The 1,478-nt window shown below is 45.7% G+C and overlaps 1 protein-coding gene across 1 annotated transcript; it reads right to left on the bottom strand.

Moving 5' to 3' along the window:
• Nucleotides 1–2: 2 nt before the first annotated feature.
• LOC104398288 (olfactory receptor 10AG1-like) lies at nucleotides 3–755 on the bottom strand (the record flags this gene model as incomplete). Its single annotated transcript, XM_010008374.1, has 1 exon — nucleotides 3–755. A coding segment is annotated over exon 1 (753 nt), but the record flags the coding sequence as incomplete, so codon positions are not given.
• Nucleotides 756–1,478: the final 723 nt, after the last annotated feature.

Here is a 1,478-nt window from a genome sequence, read left to right as displayed (position 1 = left end):
ACCACCCCGAGGTGTGAAGAGCAGGTGGAAAAGGCTTTGTGTCTGCCCAGGACGGAAGGTATTTTGAGAATTGCCCTGATAATCTTAATGTAAGAAATAACAATTAAGGAGAAGGGAAGAACTGCAAATACCAGAATGATGCTGTACAGCGTCACTTGGTTCCAGAAAGTGTCTGCACAGGCCAGTTCTAGGAGAGGGGGCACATCACAGAAGAAGTGGTGAAGGTCATGGGATGCACAGAAGGGCAAAGTGAACAGCTGGTAGGTCTGTCCTACTTGCATTGGTATGACAGCCATCCATGACCCCACAACCAGGCTGATGCAGAGACCCCTGCTCATGATGAGGGTATAGTGCAGGGGGTCACAGATGGCTGTGTAGCGGTCATAGGCCATGGCAGCCAGGAGAAGACATTCAATGCTGCCCAATAAAACCAGGAAATAGAGCTGGGCAGCACAGCCAAGGAAGGAGATCCTGCCATCTTCCATTAGGAAACCCACCAGCATTTTTGGCAGAGTGACTGACGTGTAGCAGATCTCCAGAAAGGACAGGTTCCTCAGGAAGAAATGCATAGGGGTGTAGAGGCTTGAGTCCACCACTGTGATGAGTACAATCAGACTGTTTCCTGTGATGATTACCAGGTAGATGACCAGGAAGACTGTGAAGCGCAGGCCCTGCAGGCTGGAGTGATCAGAAAATCCCAGAAGAATGAATCCAGGTCCAGTGGTGTGATTGTCCAAACCTTTTCTTTGGGGCATTTGCCCTACACAGAACAGTCCCAGCAACAGGCTCTTAGAGAATGCTGATGGCCTGTCCGCTGTTGCATATACGTCAAGCCTAGAGAAAGGTTAGACAAGCATCAGCATAGACATGATTGCAGGATTAGGCAAGGTTGACCAAGATATGCATGAATGTTTGGAAATCTAACATATGTTGCTTGCTTCAGGGTTTGCAGGTTTGCAGAGGGAGGAAAGAACAGAGTCATCAGAATCCTTGAGCCTGAACGACTGGGTTTGGTCATCTGGGTTACAGCATTTGACTTGTTTAGGGTTTTTTACAGAAGATTTTATTAAATTGAATATCCATTGATAGGTGAGAAAAAAAGAAATAAAATTGTTAAATCCTAATCCCTTTAAGAACAGTCCTGCTTACACTCCTTGTGCTGATCTTGTAAGAGCTGCACTTAGTGTAAGAACATTAAGAAGAAACAGGGGGAGAAGGAGGGAAGGGATTAAAAAGGGGAGGAGAAAACAAGGCAAAGCTAGGCAAGGAGAGGCAATCAAAATAAAGCAAGGCAAGGCATGAGGAGATTCTTGGACCTTAGGGAGAGAGTATAATCCCAGCTCTCCCCACATGTAGGGGATTCTGTATCCAAACACAAAGATCTGGGAGACTATCTTAGATCTGAATCATTAATTTTTACATGGTGAAGGGTGAATCTCACCAGAAGTTAAAGGAAATTTTATCTGTCAGTGAATCCA

The sequence above is a fragment of the Chaetura pelagica genome, unplaced genomic scaffold (assembly GCF_000747805.2).
Source record: "Chaetura pelagica isolate M959 unplaced genomic scaffold, ChaPel_1.0 scaffold322, whole genome shotgun sequence".
In the NCBI taxonomy this organism is placed as follows: Eukaryota; Metazoa; Chordata; class Aves; order Apodiformes; family Apodidae; genus Chaetura; species Chaetura pelagica.
Note: the sequence above shows the minus strand (reverse complement) of the source record. Positions and strands in the feature narration are given on the sequence as shown.